The sequence below is a fragment of the Eulemur rufifrons genome, chromosome 20 (assembly GCF_041146395.1).
Source record: "Eulemur rufifrons isolate Redbay chromosome 20, OSU_ERuf_1, whole genome shotgun sequence".
Taxonomy (NCBI): Eukaryota; Metazoa; Chordata; class Mammalia; order Primates; family Lemuridae; genus Eulemur; species Eulemur rufifrons.
In genome coordinates this window covers 52,160,459-52,176,468 of record NC_091002.1, presented here as the reverse complement: position 1 = coordinate 52,176,468, position 16,010 = coordinate 52,160,459, and the positions used below count along the sequence as shown (strand labels likewise).

Genomic DNA, 16,010 nt, shown 5'->3' with positions numbered 1-16,010 from the left:
ACACGAAGATGCAAATTACACCAGCACAAATTCATGAATTTTTAGCCTTGGCAAGAAAACAGTGCAGCCAGCCAGCTCCTGCCCTCAGAGCCTCCTACCACAGGCATCGGGAGAGCCCGGCCGCCCCAGGGACAACCTCACGTGGCTCTCGGAGGCAGGCGGCAGCCCAGGCCCTGAGGCGGAGATAGCCAGCGCTTCCTGGTTTTCGCAGGTGCCTGAGGTCACCTGGCCAAGGTCTCAGTAAAAAAAAACAAAAACAGAGTCTTTTCAATGTTGCAGGCATTTCAACAGTTCATCCGCAGGAGGAGACACCAACCTGCAGACCAGGCAGGCTGAGTCCTGGGCATCCCCAGGGACAGGGACAGGGACAGCCCCGCAGTGTTCCCGGAGCCCCGGCTGTCCTCGCAGCTTGGCTCAAGCCAGACCCGCAGGCCTGTCCCTCACGCTCTGCGTGCGAGGCGTCTCTGACTCGGCAGCAAGCTCAGGCCTCCCCCAGAGACTCCCGACGCTGGTGACGAAGCAGGTGGTCGCTGGGTGGGGCAGGACACGTCCGGCTGCCACTCGCCAAGACAGCCGGGCTCTCCCCCCACAGCCTCCCCCACGGCCCAACGCAGCGCCCATCTCTGACCTCAAGCAAAGGAGAGGCTGTGCGGGGAGTCCTGGAAGGACGTGGGGGTCCCCAGAGAACGTTCCTGCCTTGTCCCAGACAGAGCAGCCGAGACTGGGGACGCAGGGCGTCTGCCTTGGGAACAAGGGAGCAGCGCCTTCCTCCGGCCACTTCCCGCACGCTGAGCAGCAGAGTTCACCGGACAGCCCGTGACAGCTCGTCACGTTTCTGGAAAGCGCCAGGGCCTCCCTCAGGCGTCCTGCAGGGAGTGGTCAGGCCCAGAGCCGCGCCGCGGCCGGGCACGGGCAGTCGGCAAGTGCGTGCCCTGGCCGGCAGCGCAGCGCAGGGAACATCCAGAAAAGCAGCTGCCCGGCCCGCTCAGGGCCTCCAGCCCGGGGCTTAGGCCGCCCGGACGCCCCCTCCTTCGGCAACCCTGGCTGCACAGGAGGGGCCGGAGCAGGTGTGGTAGCTCCAACCTCGGGGCAAGGCCCGTCCCAAAGGAACACTGCAGTTCCTGGGCTGTCCCCAGCCTGTCAGCTGCCCTGAGCAGACGCCACAGGGCTGACGGCAGCCAGAGCCCCGCGGTGCAGACAGCAGGCAGCACGTGGGTGCACACGGCTGGACACGGCTGGACGTGGGGTTCCACAGACTCCGCAAGGGGACAGGCCCAGACAGTCACCTGGAGCACGGAGGCAAGTGCGTGGGCTCCAGCCAGGCACGTCCGCAGGGCGGTGGGTGCTTCCGGGTGGTCCTTGTGCCCCCAGCCCTGCACTGGGAGGGCAGCTTTAATCTGACGGGGGCCACGGAGGCAGCCCTAATGCTGGGACCTGTCCCATGATGTCACCAGGTCCTCCTCGGGCCCACGGAGGCAGCCCTAATGCTGGGACCTGTCCCATGATGTCACCAGGTCCTCCTCAGGGCCACGGAGGCAGCCCTAATGCTGGGACCTGTCCCATGATGTCACCAGGTCCTCCTCGGGGCCACGGAGGCAGCCCTAATGCTGGGACCTGTCCCATGATGCCACCAGGTCCTCCTCGGGCCCACAGAGGCAGCCCTAATGCTGGGACCTGTCCCATGATGTCACCAGGTCCTCCTCAGGGCCACGGAGGCAGCCCTAATGCTGGGACCTGTCCCATGATGCCACCAGGTCCTCCTTGGGGACCTAGTGTCCCTGGGCCAAAGGGAAAGCTCATCCAAGGCTCAGGCTGTGTCAGCCTACAGGGCAGTGACCTGCGTGAGCTCCGTGTTGGGCGTGGACGGGCTCTGCGGGCTGACAGGCACCATGGGCAGGTCCACGCCTAGTCATGCGGGCCGCGGAACCGTCTCGGAGGTCTTGCAGGCCAGGGCCACGTCCTTGGCGATGCTGCGCACGCGGTCAGACACCTGCGTCTCCCGGCGCAGGGCGGATGCGCAGCAGAACTTCCGGAAGCAGGCCTTGAAGTTCTCGTCCAGGAAGGCGTAGAGGACAGGGTTGAGGCAGCTGTTGACGTAGCCCAGGGCTGTGCAGAAGCGCAGAACGGCCACGGCGGTCTCGCTGCCCGGCTGGACACCCAGGCCCTGGACCAGCACGAAGACCTGCACGGGCGTCCAGCAGCCCACGAACACAGCCACCACCACCAGCACCAGCCGCGTGATGCGCCGCAGGTTCCGGTCCTTCTCGCGGGAGCCCGAGAGCAGGCGCACGCCACGGAGCCGCCGGATCATGAGGCTGTAGCAGACGGAGATGATGAGCACGGGGATGATGAAGGAGAAGAGGAAGATGCAGACAGCGAACACGGGGCCCCAGTAGTCCTGCGGGGTGGGAATCTCCACCAGGCACTCGATCTCTGCAAGGAGAGAAACGGGGTCAGGGTGGGCCCCGGGGACAGGGAGGGCAGGTGGCTCAGAGGAGCCCCCGGAAGCACAGGGAGCCTGGCACGGGGGGAGGAGCCGCCCACCAACCTTCATCCTCGACCTGTGCGGAGCCCATGATGGCGACGGGAACCCCAACCACGGAGGCCAGGGCCCAGATGGCCACGTTCACAGCCTGGGCCTTGCTGGACGTCCGGACATCCAGGGCACGGATGGGGTGGCAGATGGCCACGTAGCGGTCCACGCTCATGGCGGTCAGTGTGAAGGTGCTGGTGAACATGTTGTAGTAGTCGATGGCGATGACCGCCTTGCACAGGGCGTTCCCAAACGGCCAGAAGCCCAGGAGGATGTCTGTGCCCTGGAAGGGCAGCGTGAGCAAGACCAGGGTGTCTGCCAGGGCCAGGTTGAAGATGTAGATGTTGGTGGCCGTCTTCATCTTGGTGTGCCTGCAGAGGACAGGGAGGAGAGGGCTTCGCGTGGCCACCCTGGCTGGACCCGGCAGCAAAGGGCGAGGGGCTCATCTTTTTGGGGCCCCAGGGAGGGACACCATCGCTGAGTCCCTCGACATCCACATCCCCCAGGGGCTGGCGAAAGGGTGGGCTCGGGGACCCAAACCGAGAGCCACTGAGTCACCGCAGGGGACGGAGCCTGGAATCAAACTCTGTAACACGCTCCTTGAGCGATTCTGACACACACAAAAGGGTTCCGACCCTGAAGACTGGTGGAGGGCACGCGGGCGGAGCACACCGTGGGCTGTGCACGGCTCCAAAGGGGCACAATAAGAGAAAGAGCTTGTCCTTCCCCCTCGAGTCTCCCCAAAACCCCTCATGGACTCAAACGCTGGCCCCACAGCTGCCAGAGGATTCTGAGGGCCCAGCGTCTGCAAGAGAACAAGACCCCAGTCCACAGTGCCGTCTAGCAATGGAGGCAGGAAATGGTGACAGGGACAGGAGGGATGCTAACGGGGTCTGAGTGTATCCAAGTGCCTGGAACAGGGCTGGGAAAGTTATGGGTGATTAATAAATTTTTATTGAATGAATTAATGGTCATAACACTAGAGGGAGAATTATGGTGGTGATGATGATGGTGGTGATGATGATGATGAGGGTGACGGTGGTGGTGATGATGATGATGCTGATGAGGATGATGATGAGGAGGATGACGGTGGTGGTGATGATGATGGTGGTGGGGACGACAGTGGTGGCGAGGATGATGATGATGAGGATGATGGTGGTGATGGTGATGATGATGAGGGTGACGGTGGTGATGATGATGATGAGGGTGACGGTGGTGATGGTGATGATGGTGGTGGGGACGACAGTGGCGAGGATGATGATGATGATGGTGGTGGCAGCGGCACCAGAGATCACAATGTTCTACATCAGTTCAGCTGCCAGATTTCCATCTGGGATCTAGTTCTGCCTCTTAGGGAGGAATTAGGAATAAACACAAAAAGGCCTCCATTACAGCCAGGTAACAACAATGAAAATGATCGTGGCAGATACCTGAGCCAAGGTCTTCACGTGGATTTTATGTCACTAAATGCCATTTGATCCCTGCTCTATCAAGGAGGAAACCGAGGACCTAAGTTGCTTCTTAAGACCTTAGAGCCCGTGGGAGGCCGAGCAGGGCTCAGAGCCAGGTGTTTCTGACTCCTGGGCTCCGCCCCAGTCCACTGGCTCAAAGCATGACGTGTGCTGCCTCCAGGCCGGCGTGGCAGCTCCTGACACCGTTCGCTCTGGGGCTCTGATGGGCAAGATGGCCTTCCTGGTTTGCTCTAACCCAGGAAGCGGCTCTGAGAGTTTTAAGCCCCACTGCAGAGGACAGACAGAGAAGAGAAGCAGCAAGACCAGGAAGGGGCCAAGACCCACGGACCTGCCCAGGCTGCTGTACGTCTGCCCCGCGACACACCCTCCAGCCACGAAGGCGCAGGTGCATCGTGGAAGCGTCTCCCAGGATCCTCCCCCGGGGGTTGGCACTGGGGAGGGGGCAGCTGCCCTTCCTCCCCGCTGCCCGACCATGCATCACACACACATGTACACACGCAAGCACATACATGTGGTTATACGATCCTCCTTCCATACTTTCCAGATGGGAAGAAGAAGGACCAGAGGGGAACGAGGTTTGCTCAGGGACACTCAGAGGATGGGGCTGGGGAGGCAGGGCCTGGACACCCCCACTTCCCTGTCCTGCCTCTACCGACACCTTTCCTGACACCCCTGGTTGGGGCCTTTGAGGTTACAAGGAAGAACCATTCTCTTTAGAGCCCTGAGCACTTTCTTCAGGATTCACCCTGGGTCAGCAAGAAACTTCATTCCCGCTGTGCCATGTTCTTGCTCGGGGGCCTCCCACGGTGCCCACTGCCTGGAGAACAAAGTCCCCCCAACCTGCCACTCCAGACTCCACCTGCCGTCCCAGCCCCTTCAGCCCTCTCGTCGGCATGGGCGGGGCCACCGTTTCCTGCGCCCACGAAACGCTCCCCTTCCGCCTGGGTCTCCGCTACCCTGTTTGCCAAAGCTCATCCATGGGAATGGGGGTCCTGTCCTCCCCACACACGGTCCCCTCCATGCTGTCCCCCTCAATGTCCCCCCAACACTGTCCCCCATGCTGTCCCCCTCAATGTCCCCAACACTGTTCCCTCCACACTGTCCCCCTACAGTGTCCCCCCACACTGTCCCCTCCACACTGTCCCCCATGCTGTTCCCCTCAATGTCCCCAACACTGTCCCCTCCACACTGTCCCCCTCAATGTCCCCCCACACTGTCCCCTCCACACTGTCCCCCTACAGTGTCCCCCCACACTGTCCCCCATGCTGTCCCCCTCAATGTCCCCAACACTGTCCCCTCCACACTGTCCCCCATGCTGTTCCCCTCAATGTCCCCTCCCACTGTCCCCATGTTGTCCCCCTGCACTGTCCCCCATGCTGTCCCCCTACAGTGTCCCCCCAACACTGTCCCCCACGCTGTCCCCCTCAATGTCCCCCCAACACTGTCCCCCATGCTGTCCCCCTCAATGTCCCCAACACTGTCCCCTCCACACTGTCCCCCATGCTGTTCCCCTCAATGTCCCCCCACACTGTCCCCTCCACACTGTCCCCCATGCTGTCCCCCTCAATGTCCCCCACATTGTCCCCCTCAATGTCCCCCACATTGTCCCCCATGCTGTCCCCCTCAATGTCCCCCACACTGTCCCCCATGCTGTCCCCCTCAATGTCGCCCCCACACTGTCCCCCCACACTGTCCCCCCACACTGTCCCCCCACCGGCTGCCCCGGCCCCCCCCTCCCTTGGCCCCACCACTTTCTCTGCTCTGAGCACCAGCAGGTCACAGACGCAGCCACAGGGCAGAGAAGGGGCTTCAGACCGTCCACACCTGCCCTGGTCCCTCCCTCTGCCCCTGAGGAAGGGGGTCTCGTGGGGTCGCCGAGAGCTCACAAGGTCACTCCCACAGGCAGCTCGGCATGGGGTGGCCCCGCAGCTCAAACCAGGGTTCGGGAGGTGACACCTCCGCCCGGCAGGGACCGGGGAAGGCAGGGCGGGCCCCACTGCCCTGGTCCCCCTTCCCCTCGCCAGGCGCCTCCCTGGGGGGCTGAGCACCCAGCGACCCCGGACTGACCCCACCCCCTGGACGGGGCGAAAAGGCATTTCATGGGGGGCCAGGACCCCGGCACCTGCTCCGGCCCCCAGACGGCCTACCTGAGGATGACGTACATGACGAGGCTGTTCCCCAGCAGTCCCCCCACACACACGGCCAGGTACAGCCCCACGATGGTGACCTTGAGCCCGAGGGGCAGGAAGGCACCGTGGCTGGTGTTGAGCAGCAGGTGGGGCGGCAGCAGGCTGTGGTTGGGGGTCAGCAGGGACAGGTTGTCCTGAAGGTGGCCACCGTAGAGAACCTCCCAGAACGGGGCGGGGAAGAGCGACTCCATGCCGCCGTCCTGCAGAGCCGCCGGGCACAGCCCCTGGGACAGAGCACAGACAGGTGACTGCAGTGCCAGACACGCGCAGCCCGGGCCTCGGAACACGGCACGCGCGGCCCAGCAGGCACACAGATCCCCCGGGCAGCACCGACCCGAGGCACACGGCACACGCGTGCAGGTGCAGGAGCACGGGGGACCTGAGGACGTGTGTGCACACACAGGGACACATAAAACACAGAGACACACCAGCACCCACAAGGACATGATCTCAGTCGGCTCACAGACTCACACGCGGGCTGCGCGACAGCAGCTACACATGGGGACACGTGTCCACCCACAGGGACTCCCCGACACATGGCTGCTCATGTGCTCACAGGCACAGGGACGCAGGGACACACGTGTGCCCACCAACAGAGATGGCGATGCCCAAAGCGCCCCGTGCACATGCAGACACAAAGGAGACCGAGACGCATCCAGGCGCCTGAGACACAGACCGGGGCGGCGGGCACAGCTCCCTCCTGCCTCCCAGCCCTGCCCGGGCGGCTGCCGCCACCCGCGGGTCCTTACCTCAACCTCCCAGGGGGCCGCGGCCACCCTGACCCTCTGCAGCCAGCAGGCAGGGCAGGCGCAGGGCAGGCGCAGGGCAGGGCGTGGCAGGGCCGCCGGCCTCAGCACAGGACCTGGCCGGGTCTGGCCGGGGCGGCGGCGCAGGCGGCTCCTTCTCTGCAGACGCCAGACCAGACGCAGCAGCCAGAAGCTGGGGGAGGGGGAGGCGGCTGCAGCTCCAGAGGGGGAGGGGCTCTGCCGGCTGGAGGAGGGGTCCCGCAGGGAAGGTGTGTCACCTCACCCAGGGCCCCACGCTGGATGGGGACAGACGGGCCAGGGCACACATGCAGAGGCGGACGGCGAGGCTCAGAACCACAGACCCAGACAGAGACGCAGGCACAGAGGCTTCCACAGGTTCACAGCGACTCAGACACAGGCACAGACACACACAAGGACACACAGACTCGGACACGAGGACGGCAACTCGGGGAGACGCACACAGAGACGTGGGACCACGGGGTGGCCAAGCGGGCACACGGCAGGCCCCGCGGGCGCTTCCGGCAGATCTGAGCCTGCAGGATGCGGCGCTGGCCCAGCGCTCCCTGCGTGGCCCGCGCCCACTCGGCACAGGCGCGAGCTCGTTAACCCCACCGCACCCCCACCCGGGCTCTGCCGGGAGCGCACGAGCCGAGCGTGGAGCCGCCTGCCGCCGCGCAGAGACGGGGGACCCGGGTTGGTCTGTCGCCGGGGGGCACGAAGAGCGTCTCTGCCACGGCGGGTCCCCCCGCGGAGGGTCCCAGAGCGAAGCCTGGGGTCAGACGGGCCCCAGCACCCCCCCGCCGGGCAGCTCCTGTGCCGGTGCCACCTTCTCAGCACGGGGGCGGGGCACACACGGTCCACCGAGGTGAAAGGTCACAGGTCAAGCCACGCGGGTGACCCCTAGGCTGAGTCACCAGCCCCCAACCGGTCACGGGGTTGTTCTTCCCGCTGGGCTCTGAAGGAGAGCCAGACCCTGCTCAGAGCACCTTCTCCAAAGGGGACCTTGTTGCTAGGCAACTGGCAGCAATGTTGCTAGGATACTTGGCAGATCGGGAGAGGACGGCACAGGCAGACGCTCCAGGACTCAGCATCCGACCTGACCCCCAGGACTCACCTCTGCCTCTTCACTGCAGCCGGGACGCAGGGACACGTGTGAAGACACGGGCAGGTCCACAGAGACACTCAGGGACGCATGGGGACATACATTCCAGCAGACACACACAGAGGCGCCCAAACAGGCACACGGGTGAATGCACAGAGACACGGGTACATACTCAGAAATGCACATGCCCTCCAGGGACGCACAAACACGTGGGCCACACGCATGCCCACCCCAAGCTGCACGCAGGCACACGGGCAGACAGGAGGGAGGGGACAGGCAGACACAGACCAAGGGCCTGACTCCCAGGGGACACACACACACACACACGCTCCACATGCAAAACGCAAGGCCCCGCTCTGCTGACCTCGGAGCCCAGGAGGGACAGGAACCGGGCAGGCTGGGCTCACCGAGGCCCCAGCAGGACTCTGCCTGCAGACCCTCATTTCCTAACGGCCTTCAACTGCCTCCCGCCCAGGACCCCCGCTGGTGAGGGGAGCCATGGGCACTGTGAGGGTGGGCAGGGCAAAGACCCCCCGGGGAAGGGGACAGAGGATGCTGATGCTCCAGCCCAGGAGCCAGCGTCAGGCCAGGGCGGGAGACGGGGAGCGCCCACCCCTGCAGCTGCAGACCCTCCCCCTCTGGAGGGGTCAGATGGGGGCTGGGAGGAGGAGGAAGCAGTGAAGAAGGAGCAGGGGGCGGGAAAGACGGGGAGAGGAAGAGGAGGCAAGAGGTCAGCCAGCGCAGGTCAGAACTTGCTCCCATCCCCCCACCTCTTTCGACCCTGGTCCTTCTCGCCAGGGTCCACCTACCTGCCGCCCCCGGGGTCGCCCCCAACCCTGCCCTGCCTGGCCTCTCAGGGGTCGAGAGCGGCCTCGATCCCTGTGGGAGACAGTCGGGGTCCAGGCCAGGCCTCAGCACCCTCACTCCAGAACACTTTTGCCTCCTCCAGCCCGTGTTCCGTGTCATCCCGCCCTGACACACATGTGCCAGGATCACACCTGCGTTCTTCCTATGTGGGCTGGGCCTGCTCTCCCCTCCCTCACGCCTGCTCTGCGCTTACCCTGCGCAGATCCTCCCCCACCCCAGCCAGCTCCAGTCCTGCCTCCTCCAGGAAGCTCCCCTACCCTGCCCACCCGCCCCGGCCCTGGGAGCCCTGCAGCCTGGGCCACGACTCAACCGTGCTGCACCAGGCCGGGCCTGTGAGCTCCAGGCACAGACGATAACCCCTGCGAGCGTGTCCAAGGGAGCCCAGCACGGGGACCAGCTGGAGGCAGACACCTGGTCCCCCACGGGCACAGTCTCAGGTGGAGGGACAGCCTTGGTCACCCGGCCAGTGGATGGCCAGGAGGGGGTGCTGAGCACACTCTCTGGGGGGCCCAACCCAGGCCCTGCAGGGCTCCCACAGGGGGTCTGGTGGTGCAGGGGAAATGGCCCAGGGGGACAGGACGCCCCCTCCAGAGGGCCAAAGGCAGAGCAGGTCTGACACAGAACATATGTGTCATGCAAGGGACACAGGGGACATGTGTTACATGAGACAGCACGTGTTGTCAGAGTAAGACAACCTTAAACACACATGTCATATGCAAAACAACATGCAGGTATACCCAGGACAGCCCAAGACACGAAGTTCACATGACTGATGACACAGAACACACGTCTACAAATTCCGGTTGAAGCCAGACGTGGGCTGGACCGGGAGGGCCTCTGTACTTGAGCAGGCCTGGCCACCCAGGCCACAGGGCAAACACGCCGCACTCCCACCCGGAGACTCAGCCTCAGACAGACGGGGGACCGGAGCGCCGGCCCAGGGAGCTCACTGTCCCCTCCCCTCCTCCCCCACAGCTCCCCACCCTGGGCTGGGCACAGGCAGCCCCACACAGAGCAGCTGTCCCCCGGGGAATTCAATCACCAAGCCATCCCTGGCCATTTGTGCTATTAAAAAACTGAAAGAATTTTAATAGTTCTCAGTTGTATCAAAATATCCGGGAATACCGGGTGCTGTAGGCTTAAACAAAGAGAAAAAAAAAAACAAAAAAATAAAAAGTAAATAAATAAATTACTTTATCCTTGTGATTTTAACCATAAAAAACTTATATATGACAAAAGAATTGAGTTACAGTTTTTTAATGTAATGTTAAATTTAACTTTGTAGTCACTTAATAAAGCTTATTAATTTGAAGTTTTTTTTTTCAAGATTGCCATGTCAGCCTAGCTCACAGCAACTGCAAACTCATGGCCACAAGCCATCCTCCTGCCTCAGCCTCCCGAGTAGCTGGGACTGCAGGTGCCAGCACCACACCTAATTTTTTCTATTTTTAGTAGAGACGGGGTCTCGCTTTTGCTCAGGCTGGTCTCAAACTCCTGAGCTCAAACGATCCTCCTGCCTCGGCCTCCCAGAGTGCTGGGATTACAGGGCAAGCCACCTCCCCCGGCCTAAACGTGTTTTTAGATCTCAGCATCTCCATTAGCCCTTGAAAAATCCTTACGTCCTGAGGACAGAAGCAGCCGGGAGACCCTGGTCCGGAGGGCCCAGCACAGTTGCTGGGACAAGTGTGGAGAAATAGCAGGGTTAGGGACGGGAGTGGGGTAGGCCTGGGAGCACCTTGCTGGGACTTAGGGGGTGCAGTGTCAAGTTTTCCAACCCTACAAAAACAGAAAGAAGAATATAAATTCTTTCTTGCAGGAGAACAGAACATTCCCTACTTCCTGTGTGACCTCCACCCCACCACCAGGAGCCAGCTAGCCCCAACTCGTGTGAGTCCCTGGCCTGGACACAGGGAAGCTGAGAGGAGGATCCGGGTCCTGGTCTCAAAGGACTCACCCCAGTGGGAACATAGAGGCAGCTCTAGCCTGAGTTTCCTGTATCCTGGAAGGCTGCATGGAGGAGGTGGCCTGGTGGGTGAGCCTCTCTAAGCCTCTACTGCTTCTTCCCAGAGCCCAGGGAACTTCCACAAGCCAGGCTGGTGCTGAAGCTCAGGCCACAAGCTGAAGGCAAATGCAGGAGGGGAGGCAGCAGGTCAGGAAGGGTTTTTCCACCTAACTGTGGGAACAGGGGTGCAGGCTCTGGACACAGGGCACAGGGCCACGGTTTGCCCTTCCACTGAGAGGTCAGGGCGAGCTTCCAAACACAAGGGGACAGTCAACAGCCTCCTGCAGAAAGGCCAGAACCTCAGCTGAGACCCCATCCCATAAACCAGGCTGGTCCCACTCCCGGGTGCTCAGGCCCCAGACTCCCAGAGGCAGGTCTGTGAACGCAGGGGGGCGTCGCGCACACGCTCTGGGACACACCCACTAACAGACTATGGATTTACGCTGATTCTTGCCGAACTTAAACCATGGAATGAGCAGGTGAATGAACGAATTCTAAAATACACCAGTTAATGCCTGGATAAATTATAGAATTAATTAATAAACTGAGAAGTGAACTAGTTATAAAATAATGTAAAATTAATGAATGTACAAATAGATTTCAGAAATCCAAGACCTAGGACCCCAGACCCAGAGACTTAGGGTTCAGTAAAACCCAGGGGGAACCCTGGACCCCCGAGGCCCCACACTTGCCCTAGAAGAGTTGAGGGGCCCCAGTTACCCCTTTCCGTGAACGCCGGTGACCGCAGATGCAGAGACAACCGACCTCGGCCGCAAAGGTCCCCCCTGCCCCGCCCCCCACACCAGCCCCAGAGACCCCTCAGGCCAGGAACCCGGGCCCCCAGCCCCCGAACTGCAAGCCTGCCGCCGCCTGGAAAAGACGGTGCCCGGCTGGGAAGGGTCCCTACTGCGGGGCGCCCCTACGCCGTCCCCTCCAGCCCCCCCAGGCCCCCCACGCCCCTCCGGAAGGGCCGCCCGCCCGCGCCGGGCGGAGGGAGGGGCGGGACTCCTGGTTGCCAGGCAACAGCGTCAACAACCCCCAGAGAGCCCCGGCAGACGGGTTCCCACCCGAGAAGGCACAAGTATGGGGTGTGGGGACCGAGGGGCGGGGACCGGGCCCTCTGCTGCTGGAGCTGAGGGTGGGGAGGGGCGTCAGCAGGCGCTTGGACCGTGGCTCTGCCTCCGTGGGCCGGGCCGGCGGGAGACGGGGAGGGCGCCGGGGGAGGGGCCCGCTGGGGAAGGAAGGAGCCGGCTGGGCTGGGGGCTGCGCTGGGACCCTCGGGCTCCCTTCCTTACCCCCATCCTCCCTCCTCTGCCCCCCCATCTAGGCCCAGCAGGGGACAGGCCAGCATGATGGGGACTCCCCTGCACGGAGCCAGCTGTCCCCTGGGCTCTGAGCCTTCCCACACACGTGCACGCACAAACAGCTGCAAAGACCTCCCACGGACACGCGCCACGCACACAGACACGCACAGACCCAGTTATGTCCACACACGTCTCCCCAAGGGCCTGGGTCCTCTGCCCAGGACAAAATGAAGGCCCAGGCCCCCACCCCGTCCCTAACACAGGCTGAGGGAGGGTCCCGGCCCGTGCAGGGCAGGACAGACCAGACCGGTCCCTGGGGTTCCAGTGGAGTGGGAAGGCGCTGGCTGACCGGTGACCCCGCGACGTCTCCTTTGTGCTCTCCAGCCCTGGGTAGGGCCTGAGATCAACGCAAGAGGTCTCAGCATTTTCTCGGTTCAAACAGAACAGCCGTAGGGTGGGAGAGGTATTTCCTAAAACTAGCCGGTCGCAGTGCCGCGGCTGAGCTGCTGGGGACGGGCACTCAGCGGAGGAATCCGCCTGGGAGAACAGGCAGAGGCCAGACGTGCGGGCCCGCGGGCCGACCCGGCAAGTCCAGCCGGGCCAGAGCGGAGTGAGCGGTGCGGTCGGGCCGGGCAGGGCCCAGTGCCCGCCCGGGCACCGACGGGACGCGCTCTTCCCTCGGCAGGGCGGAAGGATGCAGCCGCCACCGAAAGAGGCCGGGCGCAAGGGCACGCGGGAGCGCGCCGGGAAAAGGCCCGGGAAGGAGCGCGCCAAGGGGGCGCCCGCGGCGGAGCCCCCCAAGCCGGGCTGGACCCTGACCCTGGAGAGGTTGGCGGCCATGCTCCCCGCGCAGCGCCACCGCCACCTGCTCTTCGGCGACCTGCTAGAGGACGTGGGCGCAGCCACCTCCATCTTCCCGCGCGAGTCGGTGGAGCTGCGGTACCGCATGCCCGACCCGCGCGTGTGGGCCCAGTCGCTCGAGCTGCCGGCCGAGCGCCAGAAGGCGCTCCTCGGAGTACTCAAGGCGGCGGAAGCCCGCGGGCGAGTCCGCGCCCTGCGGCTGCGCTACACCCGCATGCGGGTGAGGCCGGGGGGCCCGACCCGGAGGCCAGAGCGGCCAGGTCCCCTGCGGGCGGAGGCAGGGCGAGGAGGTGGCAAAGGGAGGGGACAGACTGAGGCGCCCCGGGAGGGCGGGGAGCAACGGGGCAATGCGCGGCGCCTCTCAGCGATTCCGGGCACCCGCAGGAGGAGGAGATCTCGTTCCTTATCCAACGGCAGAAGTCCGCGCGCGCCGCCATCCGGCTCGAGCTGTTTCTGCCGCCGCAGCTAAAGCCCACGCGGATCCCGGACCCCCTGGACCGCCAGGAGGTGCCAGCAGGCCCGGGAAGGGGCAGAGCGGGGCCCCGCCCGCCACCGCACACACCTGGCGCCAGCCTCTCTCTCCCGCAGCGGAGGCGCGTGGAGACCATCCTGGAGGAGAGCGAGGGGGGCACCTTCCCGCGGTGACGGCGACCTGGAGTGTGCAACCGCGCCAACCCTTCCGCATAAAGTTCTCGTTCTCCGAGGCTCTCTGGTCTTTCTGCTCCCCCTCCCCAGGACCAACCCCCGGAGGCAAGGAGGAGCACGGACGCCCTTCTCCCACGTCCGGCCTCGCAGACATCGGGGTACAGGGAGCGGGGCTCTCTCAACAAAGAGGGAGGTGATGCGAGTGGGCGGCTGTCGCAGCAACAGGTTACAGGGACACTCCGTTCCTCCAAACTGGCTGCCCCCATCAGGCAGCCTGGTGCCCTGCGGGTCCACGGGAGGACCCCAGTCTGGGGGGAGGACAGGAGGAAGAGCCTGTTCCCAGCAAGTCACACCCCAGGAGTAAAGGCAGCCTCAGGCTATGGCGGGCCCCAGAGTGCGGGTCATCCCATTGCGGGTGGGGGTGGGGGGCATTCTGGGATTCTGGGCAGGGGGAGGGACTGCACCAGCTAGAGCTGGCCTTTGGAGAGCTGCCAGCGATGCCCAGAGGACCGAGAGACTGGGGAAGGAGAGCGCCTCTCTGGGAGGGCCCTGCTGCCCCAGACAGCCAGCCCACCCTCTAGTCTTCCTGTCCATCCTGAATAGCCTGGGGGGGGCACGCCCCACAGAGCACAGGAAGGAAACCACCCCTATTCCATTCTGACAAACCCACAACCGACAAACCTCCAGACTCTGAAAAACCGCCAGGTTTCTGGGTAGATCTTACTCTTCTCCCCCAGGTGGGCTCTTTGCAGACCCCAGGACTTGTCTTGGCCACCTCTGGCTCTCCCCCCGCCCCCCTGCCCAGCAGGCTGCCCACGAGAGGGCGCAGCAGGGACTCAGGAAAACCTGTCCCCAGCCAGGGCGCCTGCCGCCGGCCTGGAGCACAGAGCAGCTCTGGAAGGAGGGCAGAGGTCAGAGCTGGGATCGGTAGGGATCCCCCTCAGTGGCAGCTAATGTCTCTCCCTGACCCCAGCTACAGGATGGGGACCTGTGCCCTCCGTCCTCACAGCCAGCCCTTCCCCCTTCCTGGGCTGTTGATGCCCTTGGCCTTGATCCAAGCCTAGCAGGGGGAGAGATGGGGAGGGGGCCGGAACGGGGGACTGGAGCAGGGGCAAACGGACAGGGAAGGGGAGGCGGTCTGTGTCCGGGAGCGGCAGCTACTCGCAGCCTGATGCGGGGCACGTGATGACAGCCAGTCCTGGTGTCCTCCGGCCAAGCGCCCTGAGTTCCGAGCCCCAGGATTCTGTCTCTTGGGGACTGACTGAGTTCCTAGAATGACTTCATCTATTTACTAAAATCATATATTATTTCATCACTTCTCTGAGCCTCCATTTCTTCATCTTTAAAGGGCGGGTCTCACTTGGCACCGTGGCCCCCCACAAAGTGGATGCTCCACGAGGGGAGGGGTCGCTCGTGTCAGGCAGGTGCCCTGCCAGGGCCAGCAGGACAAGTGGCTTCACTGAGAGGGTGGGGCTGGCCCGTGGGGAGGGGGCTCTAGGTCCGCAGAGGAGGCTGGGGAAGGTGGCCCAGGATGTCCAGCGGGGCCTGGAGGAGGCTTCTGCCCCAGAAAGCTCTGGGAGAGCAGAGCCTGTGGGCCCAGGCCCCGGGTACTGGCGGCCATGATGAGGCAGAGGGTCCTGGGCTCCAATCGCACTCCCACCCTCAACTGCCCGGCTCACCTGGATTCTGGGGATGCTTCGTGGTGAGGGGCAGAGGCCAGGGAAGTGCAGAGCAGGCCCCAGGGTCCAGGGGACACGGGGGAATGGTGGGGGGTGTAGGTGACCTGTGGTGGAGAGAAGGCGCTGGCCACTGCCCGCGCCACAGTTGCACCTCCTGGCATGGAGACACCACACCAAGCACTGCAGGATCAGCCAGGGGGTGTGGCCTCACAGGTGCTGGCACCCCTCTGTTGAGCCTGCCTGTCCTCACCTGTGCCTACCTCTCAGGACCGTCATCTGGGCTGGATGAGCAGCAGCCCACCTGTCCAGATGCACTTCTGGCCCCTGCCCCGCCAGCTTGGCAGTCAGGTCGGCCGGGCCCTGGGCACACGGCACCTGAGGCAGCCTGTCCAGGGCCCCTCCCCTCTGATCTCCCCTCCAGCCCTTCCCCCACCCCTTGTTGGCTCAGCAGGGCCCCCTGGATGCAGTGCCCTCCCCACCGCGCACCCAGTCCTTGTCTGCTTCCTACCAACCGCCCCGCCCCCCAGCAGTCAGCTCCAGGCTGTTCTGTCCTGCTCCCTGCTGGGTCCCACCACTTGGCACACCAGAG

At 63.8% G+C, this 16,010-nt stretch overlaps 2 protein-coding genes across 3 annotated transcripts; one reads left to right on the top strand and one right to left on the bottom strand.

Moving 5' to 3' along the window:
* Positions 1 to 1,764: 1,764 nt before the first annotated feature.
* On the bottom strand, positions 1,765 to 6,406 carry OPRL1 (opioid related nociceptin receptor 1). 2 transcript variants are annotated; one of them, XM_069496072.1, is made up of 3 exons: positions 6,153 to 6,406; positions 2,549 to 2,904; positions 1,765 to 2,433 (listed from the first exon to the last, which is right to left on the bottom strand). In XM_069496072.1, the coding sequence occupies exons 1-3, from the start codon at positions 6,383 to 6,385 to the stop codon at positions 1,910 to 1,912; spliced, it is 1,113 nt and encodes a 370-aa protein (XP_069352173.1). In that variant the 5' UTR covers positions 6,386 to 6,406; the 3' UTR covers positions 1,765 to 1,909. The 2 variants fall into 2 exon arrangements, with proteins under 2 accessions (XP_069352173.1, XP_069352174.1); XM_069496073.1 differs by having other exon boundaries at positions 6,168 to 6,404.
* A 5,586-nt stretch (positions 6,407 to 11,992) lies between these two features.
* LKAAEAR1 (LKAAEAR motif containing 1) lies at positions 11,993 to 13,800 on the top strand. Its single transcript, XM_069496390.1, has 4 exons — positions 11,993 to 12,020; positions 12,922 to 13,317; positions 13,482 to 13,604; positions 13,686 to 13,800. The coding sequence occupies exons 2-4, from the start codon at positions 12,931 to 12,933 to the stop codon at positions 13,740 to 13,742; spliced, it is 567 nt and encodes a 188-aa protein (XP_069352491.1). The 5' UTR covers positions 11,993 to 12,020; positions 12,922 to 12,930; the 3' UTR covers positions 13,743 to 13,800.
* The last annotated feature ends 2,210 nt before the right edge of the window (positions 13,801 to 16,010 follow it).